General features: G+C 42.7%; 1 protein-coding gene across 3 annotated transcripts in view; it reads right to left on the bottom strand.

Moving 5' to 3' along the window:
- Positions 1 to 22879, bottom strand: part of HDAC9 (histone deacetylase 9) — an 821625-nt gene that overhangs the window by 176950 nt on the left and 621796 nt on the right. For all 3 annotated transcript variants that reach the window (XM_040352828.1, XM_040352826.1, XM_040352829.1), the window contains exons 8-9: positions 13717 to 13848; positions 5029 to 5144 (exon numbers count right to left, since the gene is read on the bottom strand). In XM_040352828.1, coding sequence (XP_040208762.1) covers positions 5029 to 5144; positions 13717 to 13848 — 248 coding nt within the window. The remainder of the gene's footprint in view (positions 1 to 5028; positions 5145 to 13716; positions 13849 to 22879) is intronic.

Raw genomic sequence — 22879 nt, forward strand, 5'->3', positions numbered from 1 at the left:
TCATTGATCTGTGATCCGTACGGATCAACAGATTTGGTTTGGGACACACGTGATCTGCGGCGCAGGTAGTGTGAACCATCCTGTCAGCATCCTCACCATCCTGGCACATTCTTGCCATCCATGCCATCCACTTCATCCGGGGTTCCGTGCGGTCTCCTCCACTGCCTTTTGGAGCCTGTCAGTCTGCTAGAATGCCACCCGTGACCTCCCGATCCTGCTTCAAACTATCTCCCGGAGAGGCGGCCATCTTTGTCCACCCGGCGGCAGGCGGCACAAGCTTTCCTGGCCTTCCTGATTGCCTGGAGTTCGCTCTCCTCCTGGATCAGCCTCCGAAGTGCCTGAGAGCGCTCCCACAGCACATCGGCAGCCTACACCTGCCTTGGGACAGGCCGCTGCGGCGGAATACCTCTGGGAGCGGCGGCCATCTTGCTCCACTCGGCGGTGGCCTAGGTGAGCTCCCCTGCCTTCCCTGACTGCTTTGTGCACTTTAAGTTGATTTTATATATTTTAAAATAATATAAAAGTGTTAATAAACAAAAAGACAAAACTTATGTTTATTTGTCGTGTCTTTTTTTTGCTGATCCAAAAAAATATCCAATCCGTGACTCTGATCCGAGAAACGATCCGAACCGTGAGTTTTTTGATCCGTTGCACCCCTAGTTTCCGGTGCAGAAACTGACTGTATTGGTGCAGAAAAAACGGAACTGCGTCTGGTGTGAACTGGCCCTAAATACCAAACTAGAAACAGTGGGGGAGATTTACTAAAACTGGAGCATTCAGAATCTGGTGCAGCTGTGCATGATAGCAAATCAGTTTCTAACTATGGCTTGTACAATTAAGGGCCCTTTCACACGGAGCGGATCCGTATTGATCCGCCCCGTGTGTGTCCGTCTGCTCAGCGGGGATCATCCGTAAATCCCCGCTGAGCTGTCGGCGGACAGGGCGGTCCCCACACACTGTGCAGAGACCGCCCTGTCTTTCCTCCGCTCTCCCCTATGGGGAATCGGATGAATACAGACCATGTGTCCGTATTCATCCGATCCGTTCCGCCAGACGGAAGAAAAATAGGGTTTTCTTCTGTCTGAAAAAGCGGATCTTTGCGGAGGCGGATCTTTACGGACGTTAGCGGATGCATCATCCGCTAACGTCTGCAATCCCATAGGGAAGCATTAAATGGACTTGTAAAAAACGGACCGTTCGTCCGCCCGTGTGAAAGGGCCCTTAGCGTTGACAACAAAACCTGGAAGTTGATTGGTTTGTATGCAAAGCTGTGACAGGTTTTGCATACTCCAGTTTTAGTAAATCTCCCCCAGAGTCTGATCTACGCATAGATTGATTTTAGTTTATTTAGTTCCTCAGGACAAAGACCCTAATCACACAACCAAAGTTAACTAAATAGATTAGAACAAAGAACGTGAATGTTTTAGAACGGCTCAGTCACAGCCCAGAACTTAGTCCAATTGAGAATCTATGGAATTACATAAAATCAAATTTTTTTACCAATGTTGCCCATTCAAACAGGAAAAAAAGAAAAAAAATGAAGTATCCAGTTGTGCAAAGCTGGCACAGACTTATGCCAAAAGGCTCACATCTAGAACAGCAGCCAAAGGTGGTGCTACTAGGACAAGCAATAAATGCCTGCTTATTGAAATTAACATTTGTTTCACAATGGAAATATTTTTTCATCTTCAATGTGTTAAAGGAAACCTGTACTGAATATTGAGGCTACCACTGGTGACCTCCTTCTAAAAAATGGCAATTGCCTAGCTGTGTCCAGCATTAATACTTTATGACTTTTCCACATCTGACTTTTTTCACATGGAATGATGATGTTTTTACTGATCTTGGAGTGAAGTGTTTGCATCATATTGTTTAATAGACTGATATCTTTTTTCCCAGGTGGGAGGCACCAATCCAATTGTGGGCTTTTAGTATAAGATTTTTTGGGGACTGTTGTAATTTTGTGCTGTGGGGGAATCCCAATTCAATCCATTTTAATTTCAGGTACAACAAAACCTGGAAAAGCACAGCATATGTATTTCTATAAGCATAGAAATAGCATGTTCCTAAGTCCTTATTCATAGTAGAATACTGAGCCATGATGTTTGTTTATTTGTTTGTTTTTCAGTGGCTGGGCCCTCTGTGCTGCTGGCCCCTCAGCAATGACATGAACCACTACACCTTTATTAGTCATAGATTCAGGGCCCATCCATACAAGGCGCAGGGGCGCCGCCCCCCTAAGTTCATGCGTCCGGCCCCTAATCTACATGCAGGAATCATCCATTCCAATTCGTTTTTTTTTTAAAAGCACGTGATTAGAGCCAGAGGCTTCAAAAAAGGGTGGGCTCAGGGTGCAGAGCACTGTGCCCTGAGCCCACCCAGTTATGTGACTATAGCGCTATTGTCTTCCTGATTCTCCTTCCGGCCAATCAGGAAGTGTGTAATGAGACCCAATTGGCCGAGAGAAAAAGCGATCATATTGACCGCCAAGGAGGAGGAGAAGACGCAGGGGAAACCGCTGTGAAGCCCAGGAGTAGCAGACGCTGGGTGATGCCAAAAAGGAGGAAGCGCTGCCTGTGACCTAGATGGGGTAAGTGCGGGGCTGGATGGCCTGACGATCGAGTGACTGACCGCCTCCCCCCCAAAATGGAGCACCAGCCGCCACTGGTTTTAAATATACAATAAGTACAATTAAGGAATAAAAAAAAACACACACTCAGCACTTAAACTCAGTAATCTTCCCCACCACCTGTAGTAACCAGGCTGGAGAACCCATCAATATGGTATATATATATATATATATATATATATATATATATATATATATATATATATATATATATATATATATATATATATATATACATACATACATAATCAATCATAATTACGCAAGCATGCTGTAAGCTATGGATGCCACATTTTATAAACCTTGGCTGGATATATCTGTATAAAAAGAAAAGAAGGGAGGGCGCACCGACCTAGTGCATTACCACTTAATTTGTATTAAAAACAGAATAAAAACAATGGTCTTACTCACAAAGAAAAGCTCAAGTAAGCGCTTTTCAGACAGCTAGGAACTGGACCTCATGGCACCTGCCAGTCGAACCACAGACCAGTGGTCTGTCTGAAAAGAGCTTACTTGAGCTTTTCTTTGTGAGTAAGACCATTGTTTTTATTCTGTTTTTAATAAAAAATGAAGTGGTAATGCACTAGGTCGGTGCGCCCTCCCTTCTTTTCTTTTTCTCTAGCTATATGAACACCCTTTGTTCTGAGGAGGGCTGCAAGATCTTAGACTTTACCGTGAGACTACACTTCCACCCGGGTTTGGCGAAACACCAGAGCGCAGGAGAATTTTGTTCTATTGGATATATCTGTAAGCAGTCTGTTTTTGCTTGACCAGGGATGAGGGAGAAGCTGTTGCAGGGGGTCTGTGGAGCTTTAAGAGCCAAGAGCTTAATGAACCTTTATTCTAAATGTCATCAACTATTTACTTTTTAAAGTAAACCTTATATAGCACATATTCTATCATGGAAAAATGATCATAGTGTATTTTCCATATACTGTACAATGACATCTAGAGAATGCTTGCTATTAACTTTTTTTGCACTTGAATATTAGTTTGATCTCACCATATGATCACAATAATTGACAGCTTAAAGCGGGAGTTCACCCAAAACATTTTTTTTAACATTAGATTGATGCTCATTTTGTCAAGGGGAATCGGGTAGTTTTTTTAAAATCGAAGCAGTACTTACCGTTTTAGAGAGCGATCTTCTCCGCCGCTTCTGGGTATGTTCTTCGGGACTGGGCGTTCCTATTTGATTGACAGGCTTCCGACAGGCTTCCGACGGTCGCATACATCGCGTCACGATTTTCCGAAAGTAGCTGAACGTCGGCTACTTTCGGAAAATCGTGACGCGATGGATGCGACCTTCGGAAGCCTGTCAATCAAGTTGGAACGCCCAGTCCCGCAGCCCATACCCGGAAGGGGCGGAGAAGATGCATCTCTAAAACGGTAAGTACTGCTTCGATTGTAAAAAAAACACCCGATTCCCCTTGACAAAACGAGCCTCAATCTAATGTTAAAAAAATAGTTTTTTGGGTGAACCTCCACTTTAACCCTCCTGGCGGTATCCCCGAGCGTGACTCGGGGTTAATTTTTTCTACCAAAATCGGTAACCCAGAGTCACGCTCGGGGTAGATATGCAGAGCCTGCAGCGTGCGCTGGCTTACCTTGTCCTGGATCCAGCGATGTCACCACGCTGTGTGAGCGAGCGAGACCTCGCTCGATTCACACAGCGTCCTCCTGTGCCGCTGATCTCCGTTCCCTGCGACGTTACGACGCACGGGAGCGGAGATCGGCGCCAAATTCAAAAAAGTAAACAAACACTATACATACAGTATACTGTAATCTTATAGATTACAGTACTGTATGTAAAAAAAAACACATCCCCCTTGTCCCTAGTGGTCTGCCCAGTGTCCTACATGTCATTTTATATAATAAAAACCTTTCTTTCTGCCTGAAAACTATAGATTGTCCATAGCAACCAAAAGTGTATTTTTATGTCAAAAATGGTTTTAGATCAGCTAGAAAACAGCGATAATAAATTATAATCACTTGCAGAATTGTGCGATAGCGATTTGCGTGGAAATTCGTCATAAAAAAATAAAATAATGACAGCAACAATTCTGCAACTGAGCAAATTTCAGTGATTTTAATTTGATTACATTATTGAATAATTTTTATTTTTATTATATTATTACTTGCTATAATTATTTATAATTATTTATTATATTATAATTTAAAATTTTGTTTTTAAAAAAATGTCATACCCGGGATGCCTATTAGATTCTTGTTTGGTCAGATTTAAGTGAGTTATTCCTAAGAATTACAGGCCTACAGTATAAAACACCAAATTTCCTTGCAAATAATTGTACCGCTTTCAGCATGTTTTTTCAGACAGAATCATACCGCCACGGAGGTTAAGAAATAACAATAGATAAACAATAATTATGTCCTCTTACCTCGACATGTGAGCTGGATGGTGATGCTGAGTTTTCATTCTCCACACCCATGTTAACTGGGCCGTTATTTGGAGAGCTGGGTCCAGATACTGGAGAGCTGCTACTAACTGAAGACTCTGCAACCCAAATAAAACAGCCAAAATAAATGAAAAGAGCTTACAAAGAAAGCAAGCATATTAAAGTATAACATATACAGTACATGCATTGTGAAATTAAACATATATTATACATTTTACACTATATTCTGTACTTTATATTCAGTTTTCAATGTCTGTTGCTTTTCCAAATAAAAGGTCCTGCCTTGCTTTTTTTAATATCACTTTTTATAAACACCTTGTATCTTTGCAAAGTTCTCTGTGAAGAAAATTGTGCTATTTATTTTGAACATTACAGGACTCCACAATAAGCGGTGCGTGTTCAAATAGGGCCCCCTGCACATGCAGCCATCTATCTGCAGTGTGTCCTGGAAGGGACAGTTGCAGCATACAGCCTGCAGCCTGTCAAAGTCTATGGCAATTACAGCTCATGCCAGTACACACGTCCTATCCTAGAATTACAATGCTCATTCACCATACTATATCTATGGAGAAGCAGGGTTGTCAGCCCAGGACTAGACTGCAGACCCAGACCCCTGTTTTCAACATCATAGAGGGGAGTGGTTCTGCAGTCCTCAGAGATAACTAGGAGCGATGTAACAGATAAGGCCCGTACACACGATCTGACTTTTTGACAACAAACCTCAGCCGGACCTGTTTTTGCAGACATTCCGACCATATGTACTCTCCATCGCTTTTTCATCGGACAAATATTCACTGTCAGAGCAGACGAACTTTCTGGCAACAAATGTCCGATGGAGCAAATATGATCGTGTGTCCATCGGAACAAACGTTCAAAATACAAACACGCATGCTCAGAACCAATGCTAAAGATCAGACAACAATAGAAGAAGTTGCCCAAAGGGTGGTTGTAAAGGGCAGAAAAACCACGCAGTACGTCTACTACGTCACTACGTTCTATTATGTTCCTACAGTGTGTATGCATACCAAGCTCACGGACAACGCCATTTGGAGCAAAATCCACGGAAAAGTCAGTTGGAAGTCCGATCGTGTGTATGAGGCTATAGACTGCAACACAGGCAAAGATTACAGGACTTTATCAGCTGTGAAGATTTCTGGCAAAGTCAATGGCTATTGTTTTTATCTTGAAAAGATATAGAAATATCATTTCAATAGTATATTTAACAAAGCAAGCAGGGACCGAATAGGAGACATTCATTTTAAGGTTAATTTTTAGGGTTTACATACATAACTATCTGGGCAAGTCCTATTTTTTTCTTATTCTTACCTTTAATACTACACTATTAATATATTAATCATAAATATTGTACAACATATTACTCATATACATTCACATTCTCTGTCTGCAATATTAGTGGTCAGTCTAATGCACAGTGCTCTTCTTCCCATATGGTGACCAGACAGTGGAGGAAAGAAAACATGGGAACTGGTAGTTTCATGCTTGGGTGAACTTACATTACTACTGGGAGGTTTGTGGCACCTTGTTGTTTTATGGTAGTAGTGTCATTCTACATAGAAGACATCCATCAATCTAGAGTTTCAGTAATCTGGATGTACATCTCTTGTTTAACAAACACTGTATTAATGATCTGCCAAACGATCTGATTGACTGTCAAGGTGGCTACACAATGTTGACTCTTCCTCACAAATGCTGCTTCTTCCATGTTGCACTGTCATATCCCCAAACCTGTATAAGGTATATGATCCTTTGTGTTTACACCAATAGTAGTACAATTTATTTTTTACTATCATTACCCTTGGGGCCATAAGTGTGTACAACCTATTGCATTAGGGTAGGGTGTAAACCCCAAAGTTTAAATACGCATATGTGTGTGGGTGAATATATATATATATATATATATATATATATATATATATATATATATATATATATATATACATATTTCTTAGATTGTAAGCTCTAAGGAGTAGGGCCCTCTGATTCCTACTGTATTAAAGTGTATTGTATTTGTACCGTCTACCCTCAAGTTGTAAAGTGCTGCGTAAACTGTTGGCGCTAAATAAATCCTGTATAATAATAATAATAATAATATTATTAATAATAAATATATATATATATATATACACACACACACTAAATGTATTAAAAGTATTGGGACAACCGCCTTTACACACATATGAATGTCAATGGCATCCCAGTCTTAGTCTGTAGGGTTCAATATTGAGCTGGCCCACCCTTTGCAGCTAAAACAGCTTCACCTTTTCTGGAAAGGCTGTACACAAGGTTTAGGAGTGTGTCTATGGGAATGTTTGACCATCCTTCCAGAAGGGCATTTGTGAAGTCAGGCGTGGATGTTGGACAAGAAGGCTTAGCTCACAGTCTCCACTCCAATTAATCCCATAGGTGTTCTATCAGATTGAGGTCTGGACTCTGTCAGGCCAGTCAAGTTTCTCCACCCCAAACTCGCTCATCTATGTCTTTATGGAACTTGCTTTGTGCACTGGTGCGCAGGCATGTTGGAACAGGAAGGGGCCATTCCCAAACTGTTCCCACAAAGATGGGAACATGGTGCCTTAACAGTTCCCTTCATTGAAACTAAGGGGCCAACCCCAACCCGTGAAAAACAACCCCAGACCATAATCCCCCCCACCCCACCAAATAATCAAATGATTTGGACCAGTGCACAAAGCAAGGTCCATAAAGACATAGATGAGCGAGTTAGGGCAGAGGAACTTGACTGGCCAGCACAAAATCCTGAACTCAACCCGATAGAACACCTTTTGGATGAATTAGAGCGGAGAATGCGAACCAGGCCTTCTTGACCAACATCAGTGCCTGACCTCAAAAATGCGCTTCTGGAAGAATGGTCAAAAATTCCCATAGACACACTCCTAAACCTTGTGGACGGTCTTCCCAGAAGAGTTTAAGCTGTTATAGTTGCAAAGGGTGGGCCAACTCAATATTGAACCCTACAGCCTAAGACTGGGATGCCATTAAAGTTCATGTCTGTGTAAAGGCAGGTGTCCCAATACTTTTGACAATATAGTGGATATATATATATATATATATATATATATATATATATATACACATATACATACAAACAGACACAATCTTATAAATAGATGTAAACAAACAAATTCAAAGGTATAAAACAGTCATTGTCATAATGGCAGTGGATGGTGTCAGTAGAGCAGTGGACATAACAGTAGGGCAGAGGTTGGTGTCATTCAGTAGAGCAGTTGACATGTCAGTAGGGCAGAGGATGGTGTCAGTAAAGCAGTTGACATATAAGTATTGCAGAGGATGGTGTCAGTAGGGCAGAGGTTAGTGTCAGTCAGTGGAGATGTTAGTAGGGCAGAGGATGGTGTCAATAGAGCAGTGGACGGTGTCAGTTAAGCAACTAGGGGGTTTAAATCCTGCCACAACTGCAAAACAAAGCATCAAGTCTGAAGGAAAGTGCATGCCCCTCTTCTAACAGCATGAGGAGAGGAGAAGAGAGCTGATATTCAGCTTGTGTCAAAGGGACATCTAAACTCATAATCAGGGCACTGATTATCAGTGTTCTGATTATCAGTGCAGTCCCAACAATGCTCACTAGTGCTGCCAATCAGTGCCCACCAGTGCTGCCAATCAGTGCTGCCAATCAATACCCATCAGTGCTGCAAATTAGTGCCCATCAGTGCCTCCTCATTAGTGTCACCTATCAGTGCTGCCTATCATTGCCCATCAGTGCCACCTATCAGTGCCCATCATTGCTGCCTATCAGTGTCACCTATCAGTGGCAATCAGTGCAGCATCATCAGGCACATCAGTGAAGGAGAAAAATTACCTGTTTGCAAAATTTTATAACAAACTATAAAAACATGTTTTTTTTTTTTTTTTTTCCCAAATGTTCTGCCTTTTTTCATTTTTTCAGCAAAAAAACCCCAGTGTTGATTAAATACCACCAAAATAAAGCTCTATTTGTGTGGGGGGGGGAAGAGAAAAATGTAATATGGGTACAGCGTTGCATGACCGCGCAATTGTCATTCCAAGTGTGACAACCCTGAATTTTGAAAATTGGCCTGGTCAAGAAGGGGGTACAAGTGCCCGGTAGGCTAGTGGTTAAAAAATCTCTCTTGAGAGTACAGATCTGCTTTAGGTGTATGTCCAATATTTTCTTTTTTTTAACTTTTGGGTAGAGCAGGGAAGCCTTAGAACTCCCGATCTCAGTTATGTCTCCTTATTCTAATGCAGCGTACAGACGATCAGACATTCCGACAACAAAACCGTGGATTTTTTCCAACGGATGTTGGCTCAAACTTGTCTTGCATACACACTGTCGCACAAATGTTGTTGGAAATTCCAAACGCCAAGAACGCAGTCACGTACAACACGTACGACGGCACTATTAAAGGGAAGTTCAATACCAGTCGTGTTAGTAGAAGTTTGGTGAGAGTCTATTTCCGCTTTTCAGCCTCGTACTTTTCAGTCCGTTACAGCGTGACAAATGTGCTATCTCCATTACGAACGCTATTTTTACCAGACTGAGCGCTTCCGTCTCGTACTTGATTCAGAGCATGCGTGGAACTTTGTGAGTCGGAATTGTCTACACACGATCAGAATTTTTGAGAACGGATTTTGTTGTCGGAAAATCTGAGAACCAGCTCTCAAATTTTTGTTGTCGGAAATTCTGACAGCAAATGTCCGGTGGAGCCTACACATGGTCGGAATTTCCGACAACAAGCTCACATCGAACATTTGTTGTCGGAAATTCTGAGTGTGTGTACGCGGCATTACTCTCATGGACAGTGTAACTAAACTGATATTGTAACGTCAACTTTAAATTGTTTATTTCTACACAATTTTCTGCATTTTGCCTATAAGCTGTGCTTTTTTAAGGTATCCTGGAATTTAGCATTAAGATTTCCTGTGCATCCCAATTAGGGTTAACAAACACATAAAACCGTTTAAACACATTCAACAGCCAAAATGAAGCATGACAGTGTATTTGCAGAGTAAGAAAATGTCACGGATATCATGACTTTAGGACATGAGCAGTTTACTTGTGTCACCAAGATAAACAATGTAGATTTACAGAGGTCATAATAACATGCTATTAATCTAGAGTCTAGGCCTGCCACTGTTCTGGTCTTCTGTGTGCTAGTATATTAAAACATCCCAACCGGCTTTATATCAACATCTGATAAAAACAATAAAACACATAACATGCAGAAAATATTTCATCGGTATAAACATTTCTGATGTGTCAACTGACAATAATAAGAAATACTTAAAGTGTATCTAAATCCAAAACCAGAACATGTAATAAATTGTAGATTAGGAGTCCTTAAAATATAGTGTCTGAATTTGTTTTCAAGCTTCTTTTGCTTTATTTTCACCTGATAATCCTACAAATGACAGACGTCCTGTTCCTGGGTGGCTACGTCACTCCTCCACTGGGCCAGATCCACATACATCTGCGCCGGGCGCAGCGTATCTAAGATACGCTACGTCGCTGTAACTTACTTTTGTTTTGTTTGAATCCACAACGAATCCGCGCCATAAGTTACGGCGGCGTAGCGTATCTGTTGCGGCGTAAGGGCGCGGAATTCAAATGGAAGTGATGGTGGCGTGTTTTATGTTAATACGTCGTGACCCGACGTAAACAACGTTTTTTTTTTAACTGCGCATGTGCCATCCCTGGGGGTATCCCAGTGCGCATGCTCGAAATTAAACCGGAACCAGCCAATGCTTACGACGGTGATGTCATTCTACGCAAATTCCTATTCGCGAAAGAATTACGCAAACGACGCAAAAAATTCTAAATTGTACGCGGGAAGGATGGCCATACTTAACATTGAGTATGCCTCAGAACAGCAGCTTTAACTATACGCCGGAAAAAGCCGAACGCAAACGTCGGAAAAAAATGCGCCGGGCCGACGTATGTTCGTGGATCGGCGTAAATAGCTAATTTGCATAGTCAACGCGGATTTCGACGGAAACGCCACCTAGCGGCCGCCGAAAATTTGCATCTAAGATCTGAAGGCGTACGAAGACGTACGCCTGTCGGATCAAGCCGCGATGCCGTCGTATCTTGTTTTGAGGATTCAAAACAAAGATACGACGCAGGAATTTTGAAATTTTGAAATTACGCCTAATTTCTTTGCGGATCTGCCCCAAAATCTATGGAGGGAGCAATGGTTGTCCCCTGATATAGAGTACAGGCAATTGAAATTTTACAGACGATAGGAAGGAAGATATTCTTCTGAGCAGCTCACAGGAAGTGACAAAGACACTGAATTTCTGGCAAGATCAACAGGTATTTTTGTTGAAAATGTTTATAGCCTAAAAATGTTTTTTAATAATGCAGCCACCATGTAAAGACTGTAAGCTACAATGTGTGACTATTATTATTTTTGTGTATAGTTATCATTGAATGCATAGGTTTTTAGTGATTTTCAGTAAATATTTGTGGACTATAGAGCCATGTTCTCATGTTTCAAATTCAGACCATTTTATGGACATTTCAAGTTGAATTTGCAAGGCAGATTGGTGAAAAAAGGAGAAAGTGATTCAAATGTAATTTTGCCACACTGAGTTAGGCCTTAGAACTAGGTTCTCCAACTAGGTTGACTCACAAACTGTCACATGAAGACTGACAACTAGCAAATGTTCATGTGTACTGGACCATTCGACATGGAACATTCAAGTAGAACTATAGGCAATTTTTCATTTTGGAAAGAGTAACTAAAGCCTTGTACACGCGATCGGATTTTCTGTCACACACAAGTCCAAAGTACAAACACGCATGCTCGGAATTAAAACACGACATTAGCAGAAGATGCTAGAGCTGAAATTTGACATAGTACGTCACTACGTTCGTGTTTGTTAGCTGACAACTGTGTGCCGTTTGTATGCAAGACACATTCATGGCCAACGCTCTTCGAACAAAAGTCTGACGATTTGTCTGCAGAAAATACGATCGTGTGTACGGGGCTTTAGTGTCATAGTCCCTGCCAGTTTTTTTGCCATCGTTGTCCCATTCTGGAGTTTTTCCTTCACTTGCTGTCTAATAGCCAAAACAGGAAGTGAGAGGAAATCCCTGCAAATTAAGGGAATCCCTTAAGAACAGCCTGAAAATTACTGAATAATTCATACAATTTATTATATGAACATTCTCCAATCCTAAATCTGCCTCATTATTTCTCTTTTATAATGAAATCTTCTTACCTGCCTGCTTGCAAATTTCTTTAGAATCTACATGTGCAACTCAGTGTACATGCTCAGCATGCATCGTTCCCAGGATGTTACATCCAGCTCAGCCAGGATGAAGATGTCTGCGTTGTCACAGACATTGCATTGCTGGAGTGAAGTATTAGGCCCAACTTTGCGTGACATTGAAGCCGACACCCCAGCGTTTCATATGACTTCTTTAACAGAAGTCAAAGCAAGTCGTGCCGAAGTCGCACCAAAAGTAGTGCAGGAACCTTTTCCTAAAGCCTCGTACACACAATACGATTGTTGGCAGGGGATTGTCTGTTGACAGACTGTTGTCCTAAACAAGTGTTGGATGACAGGCTAGTAAATTTTTGGCTGACAACGGTTTGATTTTGTTATTGGTCAGTACACAAATCCATCACACAAAAGCAGAAAGTACAAACATGCATGCTCGGAATCAAATCTCACCAAACACAAAATTAGCAGAAGGGGCCCAAAGGGTTGTGCTCAAGAGCTGAAATTCCTCGTAGTACGTCACTACGCTTGTGTTTGTGGCAAGACAATTGTGTACTGTGAGGCCTCGTACACACAACAGAGTTTCTCGGCAGAATTCAGCGAGAAACTCGGTCAGAGCCGGATTCTGCCGAGAAACTCTGTCGTGTGTACACTTTCGGCCCGATGGAGCCGCCGAGGAACTCGTCGAGAAAATAGAGAACATGTTCTCTATTTTCTCGTTGTTCTATGGGAGAACTCGGCCCGCCGAGCTCCTCGGCGGCTTCAGAGCTGAACTCGCTGAGGAACTCGACGTGTTTGGCACGTCGAGTTCCTCGGCCGTGTGTACGAGGCCTTAGTATGCAAGACAAGATCCTGCCACATGCCCTTTTGACAAAAATCAGACGCTCGGTTGGCCAACAACCGTACCGTGTGTACAAGGCTTAAGTCTTGAGTCGCTCCTATAAGAATGGTTCCATTGCACTAAATAGGGAAAGACCTGTCATGCGACTTGTGCTCTCAAAGTCAGAGCGCATGATGCACCAGTGTAAACCGGGCCTAGGCGGCTATAGCTCCACTTTAACACTGAGCCCTCAATCTAACTAAAAACATAATCTTTCACATTCAATCTGACTCTGAAACCTAACTCAACTTTCCCCACTACTAATTTAATAATAAACTAGCCCCTGCCAAAGTGTACTTACCTTGCTTGGGGCCCAAAGTAGCAAATTAAAGACAGCAGTTCTGTCCTGACAACCAACAACACCAATTCACTGACAGTAAAAAAAACAATGATCTGTGGTTTAGAGCACGTTTTAATTCTGAAGTTACCTGCAAAATCATTGCCTCTGGATAAATTTAACCTTAGTGAAAATTTGCAAAAATGTGTGCAACAAGCAAAACTTTCATACAGATTTGTGTACTCTCATATATATAATATTAAACGTCTCTTACCTGCCACTTCAAATATTCTCTTTTTATATGAACTGGTAACACTGCCATCTTTTCTTCTTAGTAAAGGGCTACTTCTCCTCTCTGCTACCTTCTGTTTTAATCGAGAGCGAACTTTCAAATTGGGCTCTGAAGCTGAAATGAGAATTATGCAGAGAATGACACATATGAAGTGATAGGTAGTCTATTATTTATTTTGGTTTAATCCAATATATGCCAATAAATTATGGCCACTGTGGCCCCTGGTACATTCAAGCACCCAAGAAAGCTACAAAAACAATAGTTAATATAAAAAACAATAAACAAAACAGGTTAAGCATAGAAAACTTTACGATAGGAATAACGGGTCCATCGCCGAAGGACACTGGCAAAAAAATTGAGGACTCATGGATTGGGGGAGGGCAGGGCCGATCCTAGGCAGGGTGCACAGGGTGCATTGCACCCAGGTGCCTGCAGAGGTGGGGGCGCCGAACATCTAACAGACTCTCTAACAGAAGCCCTCTCTGTGTCCATCAGATAGGCCCCCCTCCAGGTCCAATAAAGTACTCTGCTTCTCTTCCTGTATTTTGTTTATTGTTAAGAGATCATGTAAAGATCCCAGGGTAATGACGACTTTGTGGGGAAGCATCTCTGTGGTTGAGTCATTGCCATAGAAACATGTGTAAAGGGGAGGAGTTAGTAAAATGACGACGCCCATGTGGGGGCGCCAGAAATATTTCTGCACCCAGGCGCCTGTGACCCTAGGATCGGCCCTGGGGGAGGGTTAAAAGTGTACGTCTTTGGGCATGCTAAGAAAACTGCCTATAACCCAATATCTATGAATATCCAGCCTATGTCCTGTACTGGACGATTAAGATAAAGAATTTTAGTTTTAGATAAAACAATAGCCCATCCATTTAATACATGACAGATGGCACATGAACTCTCAAGAACAGGTCTGGGAAAGAATTCCAAATCAGAACATAATTGCTCACCCTTATGGGACCAACAACTGCATGCTGAGCACAACCACCAGACCACAGGATTCTCCTAAAACCTACCAAAAGTAATCAGAACAATTTCCACCATGCTGTTCTGAACAAAGCTGCAACTACACTATGTTGTTAAAAGTATTGGGCCTTTACATGCATATGAACTATAATGAAATCCCAGTCTTAGTCCATAGGGTTCAATATTGAGTTGGCCCACCCTTTGCAGCTATAACAGCTTCAACTCTTCTGGAAAGGCTGTCCACAAGGTTTAGGAGTGTGTCTATGGGAATGTTTGACCATTTTTCCAAAAGTGCATTGGAACTAAGGGGTCAAGCTCAACCCCTGAAAAACAACCCAGCACCACGATCACCCCTCCACCAAATGATTTTTAGAGAGGTGACCCAATTATTTTGGCAATATAGTGTGGATGAGCGAGTTTGAGGTGGAGGAACTTGACTGGCTGGCACAGAGTCCTAACCTCAACTCGATAGAACACCTTTGGGTTGAATTAGAGTGGAGATTGGAAGCCAGGCCTTCTTGTCCAACATCAGTATCTGGCCTTACGAATGCACTTCTGGAAAAATGGTAAAACATTTCCATACAAAAACTCCTAAATCTTGTGGACAGCCTTCCAAGAAGAGTTGTAGCTGTTGTAGCTGCAAAGGGTGGGGCAACTCAAAATTGAACCCTACAGACTAACACTGGGATGCCATTAAATTTCATTAACAGTACACTGTAGGTCTGTCCACAAGACCTACACTGTGCCTACACAGTCAGGTACTATTATTCGGGCAATACCCAGGTGTGAATAGGCTCCTAAATAATGCATCACATTCCCAAACTACATATGACAATATATCATTTTGATTTGATTATTTTGACAATCTCACAATGTAGTTAGGTTAGTGTGGAAAATAATTCTAGATATATAGTTTCTCCTCAATGTGCCTTCATTGGAGATTTCCCTGCCAGTCACTAACTAATATGAGGTATGTTCCCTCTACTTAGAGAAAGCTATTCAGTATTCACCAGAGAGTCGCTCAACTTCTATGTCAATGTGTTTCATGCCCGGTGGCACTGATTGCCTTCCTATTTTTACCATGCACTCTTCACTCTTTGCATTTCAATCACATCAGCAGTAGAAATTTTTCTTTATATATTCACGTCTCTAAATTTATCGGCCTGCTGAGAAGGTAACCTTGCATAACATAAATTATTGAAATGTAAACATGCAATCTGGAACTGAAAGAAATACATGAATATTCTGTGATTTAAATCTATAAGTAACACAAGAGAAACATGAATAATTAGTTCCAAAATAAAAAGGCATAAAAATAAAAAAAATATATAAAGAACCATTTAATATTTCTTCCTAGAACTTCAATGTTTATAAACTTCAGCAGCAAAATAGGTGATTACTTCCCAATTATTTACAATAAACATCACCCTGCCAATCACGTTTAGAGGCAGTAGGGTAAGGAGTGAGCTTTTTGACTGATGTGCCAGGCTCCTGTTCCAGTTTAAAATAATTCCAGAACTGTTTGAATCTAAAATTGCTTTATATAACTGCAGTGCAATTTCAGAAAAACAACATTCTTTTCTGTAAAATAATAATAATAAAAGATATTGACCTCATGGTAGTCATACGGAAGAACGTTAGAACTGTGAAAATAATTGTTCATTGATTAGAATTACCAATGATCATTCAGTAAGTTTAGCTTAGAAGGGCCTAACATAGGGGGGAAAACTCTGGAGTCTTCCTATATCTTAAAGAGGTCTCATTGGCCTGCCCATATAACCCACCCTTTCAAACATCAAATACTTACCTTCACGGCACTTACCTGCCGATCTTTCTTTCATGGCTGTCACTTCACAATACTGGGAGTTCCTGGGTATTGGGGAGCATGTGACCTTTTCTCATAATGCTGTGCTGGTTCCTAGCATCTATTGGCTAGGCCAGGGGTTCTCAACCTTACTAGTGCCGTGACCCCTTGATAAAATTTCCCTTGTTGTGGGGACCCCCAACAGTAAAATTATTTTCGTAGCGTGGGTTGTCGGCACCCAAGACAAGTAATTTGCGCCCTAAACCACAGACATTTAGCGCTCCCCTTCCACTCAAACAGTAAAACCCCTTATGGTACATTTTGGGATGTACCACTCTTTTTTTGTTCTCCTTTCTTTCCCTTTTATCTCTCTCTCTATCCTCATTTCTTGTTTTTTTCCCCCCATCCCTCTCTCTAGCTGTCAATCTTGTTCTTTCTCTTATTTTTTTGTTCCTCCCCCTCTTTTCCTCTCCCTTCCATGTATTCTCTATTTTTATTCCTTCTCTTACTCCTTGGTGGGGGGAATGGGATGAGTGGCAGTGCTGGCGGGAAGTTGGGATGAGTGGCAGTGCTGGCGGGAAGTTGGGATGAGTGGCAGTGCTGGTGGGGGATGGGATCAGAGGCAGCACTGGGCTGAGTTCTGATCAGCCAACTTAGGTGCTCTTGATCAAGGTCACCTATGCCGTAAATCAAGAGATAGTCTCCCCAGCCCCTGCCACTTCACATTCTTCACCAGTCAGCTGACCTCTAGTCTCTGCCCCCCACCCATGCCGTGAACTGAATGGGTGGCTGCGAAAAGGTGGGTGGCCACAGGCTCCAGGGACAGCCAGGGACGGCTGGGCTTCCGCAAAAAGGCTGGGAAAGTGGTGCGGGCTTCAGGAACAGCCCAGGATTCAGTGACCCCTGGCAAATTGCCATTCGACCCCCGAGGGGGTCCCGACCCCCAGGTTGAGAACCACTGGGCTAGGCCCAATCATGTCACATATTGGAGGGGGTCACTTCACTGCTCTCTCTAAGCTCTGACATCAGCCATCATATGGTATTTTGCAGTGACTGCAACAGAATAAGCAGGAGCACGGGAATACTGTGAATGTGTGTATAGGATGCTTGGGTGACATAGACTCTTATACCGCGTACACACGACCGTTTTTCGGGTTGTAAAAATTTTTTTTTTTTAATGTCATTAAAAACGATCGTGTGTGGGCTCCAGAGCATTTTTCACGATGTAAAAAATGGGCATTAAAAATTTCGAAAGGTGCTCTATTTTTTCACAAAGTTTTTACCGTCGTAAAAAATGGTCGTGTGTGGGCTTTAACGACGTGAAAAAAACACGCATGTTCAGAAGCAAGTTATGAGACGGGAGCTCTCGTTCTGGTAAAACTAGCGTTCGTAATGGAGTAAGCACATTCATCACGCTGTAACAGACTGAAAAGCGCAAATCGTCTTTTACTAACACAAAATCAGCAAAAGCAGCCCAAAGGGTGGCGCCATCCAAATGGACCTTCCCCTTTATAGTGCCGTCGTACGTGTTGTACGTCACCGTGCTTTGCTAGAGTATTTTTTTTTCACGATCGTGTGTAGGCAAGGCCGTTTTAACGATCGGGTTAAAAAAACCGTTGTTTTTTCTAGACCATTAAAAACTTCATTTTTTACAACCCGTTAAAAGGGTTGCAAGGGTTCATGTTTTTTCACCTTAATACATCCTATGCCTGGGCTTAGCTTTTTTTGCAGCAAGACTCCACCTATGGTAATCAGCACTTATGTTTTTTTTTTTTTTTTTTTAAAGTGTATTTTGTGCGTGTACTCGAGAGAGGAGCCGGACTGCAGGAGTTGGGAGTAGGCAGGCCTCCTCCAGAGGCAATCTGCCACCTTTCTCCATGCCCCGGGTGGCAATGGTGGGTGTGTGATGGGGTCCTCCCACACAGGCCGCCCTACCTGCTCCGCTTTGAAGCCCAACGGGGCAGAGGGACTCCCTATAAGGGAGTGAGAGGATTTAGCCCGCTCAACCAGCCCCGTTAGTCCTTCGCCTCTCTTTTTTAGAGACCGCGTGGTCAAAGTGCGTGCATGTTAACCCAATTTCGAGTGTGTGTAAGTGTGGTGGTTTTTGTGGGAGGGGGGTGGGCGTACTAAGCGCAAGCTTACTTCGCATAGCACACCCACCGGGAGCTGGGGCGGAGACCACCAAACTCAATTCACATGTAGCTGCGACCGGGATCCGAACCTCTAGCTGCAGAGGTGAATGGCTAGTCAGCGCAGTGCCAATCGCGTTGAGCCACCGCAGCTCCCCAGCACTTTTGACCATTATATGTCTGCCATGATAAAAAGCAAACCTCGACTATTAGGACCCATTAGCACTGTTTCTTTGTGCCTATGGTTTAGTAAAAAATATAAAACAATCCATTAATTAAACTGTACTGAGACAGAAAGGGAAAGTCTGCGCTATTGTATTTAATGCACCTTGTGTATCTGTGTCCTGTGAATTAGCAAAATGCGGCTTTCAGCTATTTCTCTAGCGTTTTCAGAGGATGCATTCATGTCGTTTTTAATAGACAAACATGCAGTTTAGAGGCAAAATGCAAGTGTATTTAAAAAAAAATAAAAAAATGAAGGAAAAATAGGACTTTAGTTGTTGCTAAGGCAAAATAAGCATGTGCACATTTTGAGGGCCCATTTCCACTGTTCTGCCTTAAAAACACATGAGTTTCAGGGTATATTAAATGCTATTACAGCTTGATGAATTAAAAATGAGTCCTTAAGGTAAATAAAGATGATTCATTTGGGAAGTATAGCGCTATATTCTCATGAATTTCTATTATTAATCATGGGCAGATGTGAATTATTCTCACAGCTGCCTGGAAAGTATGCCAACTTGTCCACAGGCTTGATCACCAAAAAGAACGATCATTCTGCCAGATACACGTGAACATATGTCACTGTCACAGATATGGATATTTTGCTACTATTTAGCAAGCTTTAAAGTGCTATTAAACCCCCAGTTTTAAGCATTTTCAGCAGATGATTCAGTTACTGAATATGCAGCGTCTTCATCTTTTAATCCTTGCCTATGTTCCTGTTTAAGCTGGTGTCGCAGGTTTCCTGTTTGTAATTTCGCCAATTCACCACATTAGCGCATCTCCAAAGTCGCACAATGTCTAATGCAACTTGATGCAACTTTTGGTGCAATTTTGTTTCGACACTCTCTGGACAAAAGTCGCGTCAAAAGTTGCACCAAAGTAGTGCAGGCACCTTTACAAAATTGTTGCGACTTTAAGCCTCATCGATCTGAATGGGTACCATTGCAAACAATGGGCTTGCGACTTGCCATGCAACTTATCATATCCAAAGTCGCATGACAAGTCGCACACATGTGAAAGAGTCCTTACAGTTTGCTAAACCTGTTTGCGGCTAGATGCAATTTTCTTGTTTGTACTGTTGGAATACTGATGAGGGGACGCACTGGACACCTTTTCTGCCATTTTGCTGTGTGCTGGGTGTCCAGTGTGCCCCTGTGCCTTTAGAAGGGGTGGGCTCTCTCCGGGCTTACCTGCCCTCTATCTATCTATTATTATGCATGTGCTTCCACTGTGGAGGCTCCCAAAAATACATAGATTTAGGACTGCAGATAATACTGGGGTGCCCTAACGTGTCCTCTGCAGCTTACGCATGTGTTTGAAAAAGTGTGCAAACTAAACCCCTGTTTTTAACGCAAACTGTTAGATAGAATTTTTTTTTGCAGGCTGGTTGGTGAGTTGTTGAATTTTCTTTTATTTAGTTTGACATGAGTTGCCCTTCCATGTGCTCCTTGCTGTGAAGGCCAGTTATAGGTGGGGGCAATAGCTATTTTTTTGTGCCATTTTCTTGTAGTTCTAGCTCAGCCTGACAAGCCTTATATCCAGGCCAGCATACTATGTCACCAGCTACAGGATTTACCTTCTGGAGCATTAGAGTGGTGCTGTTTTTTAGTTTAGCCTACATTGACATGCATCTGTTATAAGAATGAAGTCATTAACAAATAAAATGAAGAACATCACAGTAGCACTATGAAGACATATTCATTTATAAGAAGCGTGCCATACAAAAAAAACAAGAGCAGCACGTTCTCAATGCCGCGAACTAGAGACCTAACAAATGTGTTTATTTAAATTCATCAAGGGGAAAATGTCTCTGGAAACAGCAGGTTTTCATTGTAGCTAATTGAGCATGGGCTGCTGCGGGGGGCACTAATTTCAGCAGATATGTATACAGTGAATAGGGACGAAAGACTAAGATAGGGGTTTTCATTGGAAAAACATGTGAACGCTTGAACATAAAGAATACCACATGTCAGGATGTGGGCCGGTCAGGTGCAACAATCCAGACACCGTCTACAAGATGCTGCACCTGCGCTGGGCTCCCTGCTCCGACATTCCTACTATGATCTCTGCAATGTCCAATGGTCAGCATCTGCTTATCTCATCACTGAATTCTACTATTGATGCAGCTATTCCCATCTGAAGGAATTAACAAATAAATTATTTTTGCAATATAGATGACAATCTCCGTTCCACCAATTTTGCAGTTCAAAGGAAATGCAATAAAACTGGAGTTTGAACTTGCACCCTCTTTAGTAATGGACAAATACAATTGTGGGCTGTCATTAAAGGGTATTCACCACCAAGAATAATGATGTTATGTGCAGCAGTTCACTCAACTTGACTACCAGTATCTGGATCAATGCCACTATATGTGAATAAGAATTTGCTCACCCCTGCCTGTTGCCTACTTCACATCGCAAACTGCTCCTCGGTGAAACGATACAAGCGGTCTTTAACCAGACATCTTTTAAATGTCACAAAGATTCTGATCCCCAGACACTGGAAATCAAAACAAACACCCACAATCTCCGAATGGTTAAGTATGATGGAAGAAATTGACCTACATGGATGAAACGGGGGCCATAGCAAAGGAGTCCACTGAAAAGTTTCATTAAATGTGGACACCTTGGCTGGTGTTTCGTTATTCTGACAACTATATACAATTAGACACGGGTTAAAATCCAAGCATCACTCTGGTTGCCTCTTTTATATTTTTTTTATGTAATCACCCACTTGTTAATATGATAAGTTAGGACGCTCCCACCCTCCATCCTGCCACCTGCTCTGCTGATAGGATAACATCAGCAGGCAGGCGGGAGATGCGGGAGAGGACACACAGGCTGATAACTGCCTTTCCCCTGTGACAGGTAGAACTGTGATGGGGGGCTGCGATTCCTAGGGGCACTGTAATATAAAGGGGCACTGTGATTCCAAAGGGGCGCTGTAATGTAAAGGGGCACTGTGATGGGGGGCTGCGATTCCTTCGGGTGCTGTAATGTAAAGGGGCACTGTGATTCCAAGGAGCGCTGTAATGTAAAGGGGCACTGTGATAGGGGGCTGTAAATCCAAAGGAGCGCTGTAATGTAAAGGGGCACTGTGATGGGGGCTGCAATTCCTAGCGGCGATGTAATGTAAAGGGGCACTGTGATGGGGGGCTGTGATTCCTAGGGGTGCTGTAATGTAAAGGGGCACTGTGATGAGGGCTGCGATTCCTAGGGGCACTGTAATGTAAAGGGGCACTGTGATAGGGGGGCTGCGATTCCTAGGGGTGCTGTAATGTAAAGAGGCACTGTGATGGGGGCTGCGATTCCTAGGGGTGCTGTAATGTAAGCCATGACTAAGCACTGACTGCCAGTGCGAAACGCGTTGGCCATACTGTTTGTTGTGGGTTTGCAGTGACTGTATGCACAGTTGAAAAATAAAAGACATCTCTTTTTAAGAAATTTTGGAGTGCGGCTGTCCAGCTTTCGTCCTTTTATTTTCACTGTGATGGGGGGGTTGCGATTCCTAGGGGCGCTGTAATGTAAAGGGGCACTGTGATAGGGGGTCTGCGATTCCTAGGGGCGCTGTAATGTAAAGGGGCACTGTGATGGGGGGGCTGCGATTCCTAGGGGTGCTGTAATGTAAAGGGGCACTGTGATGGGGGCTGCGATTCCTAGGGGCGCTGTAATGTAAAGGGGCACTGTGATGGGGGGGCTGCGATTCCTAGGGGTGCTGTAATGTAAAGGGGCACTGTGATGGGGGGCTGCGATTCCTAGGGGCGCTGTAATGTAAAGGGGCACTGTGATATAAAGGGGACTGTATTGTGAGGGGAAACAAAGGGCACTGTGGTACAGCTGTTGACCTACTCCTTGAACCCCCCTCCCCCCTCCAGTCCCTGATGCCGGAAAGGTTGGGATCTGCTGCCCTAGACAGCAGCACTCAGAATGGGAAAGGAAGAGGCAGGACTGAGAGCCAATCAGGTATACTGCTTGCAAACATACTGACAAGGAATATCAGCTAATATGAGTTAGCAGAG

The sequence above is a fragment of the Rana temporaria genome, chromosome 5 (genome assembly GCF_905171775.1).
Source record: "Rana temporaria chromosome 5, aRanTem1.1, whole genome shotgun sequence".
Lineage (NCBI taxonomy): Eukaryota > Metazoa > Chordata > Amphibia > Anura > Ranidae > Rana > Rana temporaria.